Below are 2,009 nucleotides of genomic sequence, written 5' to 3'. Positions count from 1 at the left end.
TCCAGCGGGTCGGAATTCCCCCCCCATCTCCCCCGCTCAGCCCCCTTCCACGGGCCGCGGGAGCCCCTGGCCCAGCACGGGACCGTACTCACTTCACCCGGAAGTCGTCAGCCGTCATGCGGTTGTTATCAATGTTCAGAAGGATTTTGTTAGTGTCCATGGCTGCACACAAGATCTGCAAAAGAAAACACGGGAGGGGGACGTGGGCTTGCAGCTTCCTCTGGCTGCAGAAGATCCTGGAAGAAACCCCCACCCGGAGTCTGCACCCTCTTAGTCTGGATTGATCCCACCTGCTGGGAGTGACCGGGAGCCTGGTGCTGTCACAGCGGGGAAACCCGCCAGCCAGCTTGGCGGAACCGGCTGTGCTGAACCTTCAGCTCCCTGCCAACGCAGCCTGCCCCCCTCCCGCAGACCATCCTTTCCTCATGAAGGACGGCAGCACCCACAGCCCCTGCTGCACCTGCAGCCCCAGGACACGGCCACCCCCTCCGCCCCTGCCGTCCCTCTGTCCACGTGTGAAAGCAGAGCCTGGAGAAATATCAGGATTTTCTTGAAATGCAGCGGTTTACCTGGTTTTGAAGGTCTTCGATTTCCTTATGAAAGCAGCTGTAGTCCCGTGGTTCACAGCTGGGCCCCACCTTGGCGTACCACTCCCTGATCTTGCACTCGAGGTCGGCGTTCTCCCCCTCCAGCAGTCGCACCTTGTCCAGGTAGGAGGCCAGGCGGTCGTTGAGGTTCTGCATCGTCGCCTTTTCGTTGTTGGCGAATAAGATGCCATCACTGCAGCCAGCACTGGCCCTGGCAAAGCCACTGCCACCCCCTCGAGTGCAGATGCCTCCACCGCTGAATCCCAGGGTGGAACAAGCCCTCTGGGCAGCTCCAAAGCTCCCACCGGTAGCACTGCCGGTGCTCAGCTGCTTCCCAAGCAATCCCTCGCTTAAACTGCCCCCAGAAAAATTGCCGACCACAGCAGCCAAGTCATAGGCGGCGGAGACCTTCCTTTCGCTGCCAGCCCCAGAGCTGCCCGCGCTGCTCCTGCCTTGGGAGCAGGTAGTCACGACCTGCCTGACGGTGCAGCTCATGGTGAGAGCGCGAGGATCCGCCTCGGAGCCCAGGGCAAGCTGCACAGACTGCTGCGGGATCCGACTGCAGTCCCTCCGTCCCCATGGTCCTCTATTTATACCAGCCCTCCTGGAGGCTGCCACCAGAGAAGGGCTGTTTATTCTTCCTCCTTGTGACCTGGCTACTGCTATTTTTTTTTTCAGCCGGAAATATTTCCCCAAAGGCGTTTGTCTCCAGAAATCCCACAACAGAAGGATGCTTTGGTTAACAGAAGCGTGTTTCAAAACTACATCAAAAATGTTACTTCCTGAATCATCAGGTCTGGCTTGTGATGACAACTAAACAACAGTGGCACGAGAAACAACGATACCCGAGAGTGCCCGGGGAGTGAAACATCTTCAGAGCAATTATCCACCCCGACGTGGGCGAGTCTACCAGTGAGGGAAAGCTCTGGGAAAGCTGCCCTGTCTGACGGAGCCTGTTCGACCCCTGGTGACCAGGAGCCAGGGTGCCCCCTCCCCAGCTGCCCCCCAGCTCTGGGACCAGTGCCAGGGGACCACCCTGGACCCGCTGCCCCTCTGCAGCGGGGTCTGTCCTCCCTCCATGGCCACCGGGGGAGTGAGAACCCGCCGTGGGCCGGGTCATTCGACCTGGCAGAGCATCGTGCCTGGGTGTCCCGGAGAATATCTGGTACTCTCCTCTCTCCTGCCTGCATCGAGCGCAGGGCGGGGGTCCCTGGTCGTTTTTGCTGCTTTTGAGGGTAGAGCAAACATTCAACTGTTTATCCAGAATAAAGAGAAAACGGCATTTCCTGAGCACAAATGTTGCCGTTAATGAAGAATATTCCCCGCCAAGAGGAGAGGCCCGTGGGAGGATTCTAAACCAGTAACCCAGCGAATTTCCGAAGCCGCTGGGTCTGTCCGGTTGTGACCCAGTCCCAGCCAGAG

The 2,009-nt window shown here is 58.9% G+C and overlaps 1 protein-coding gene across 1 annotated transcript in view; it reads right to left on the bottom strand.

Annotated features, from left to right (window-relative positions):
* The window catches only part of LOC104497540 (keratin, type I cytoskeletal 42-like), a 2,349-nt gene extending 1,570 nt beyond the window's left edge, over nt 1-779 (bottom strand). Inside the window, exons 1-2 of the mRNA XM_010140807.1 lie at nt 570-779; nt 93-175 (exon numbers count right to left, since the gene is read on the bottom strand). Coding sequence (XP_010139109.1) covers nt 93-175; nt 570-743 — 257 coding nt within the window. The 5' untranslated portion in view covers nt 744-779. The remainder of the gene's footprint in view (nt 1-92; nt 176-569) is intronic.
* Between the last annotated feature and the right edge of the window lie 1,230 nt (nt 780-2,009).

The sequence above is a fragment of the Buceros rhinoceros genome, unplaced genomic scaffold, assembly GCF_000710305.1.
Source record: "Buceros rhinoceros silvestris isolate BGI_N320 unplaced genomic scaffold, ASM71030v1 scaffold31537, whole genome shotgun sequence".
Classification (NCBI taxonomy): domain Eukaryota; kingdom Metazoa; phylum Chordata; class Aves; order Bucerotiformes; family Bucerotidae; genus Buceros; species Buceros rhinoceros.
Note: the sequence above shows the minus strand (reverse complement) of the source record. Positions and strands in the feature narration are given on the sequence as shown.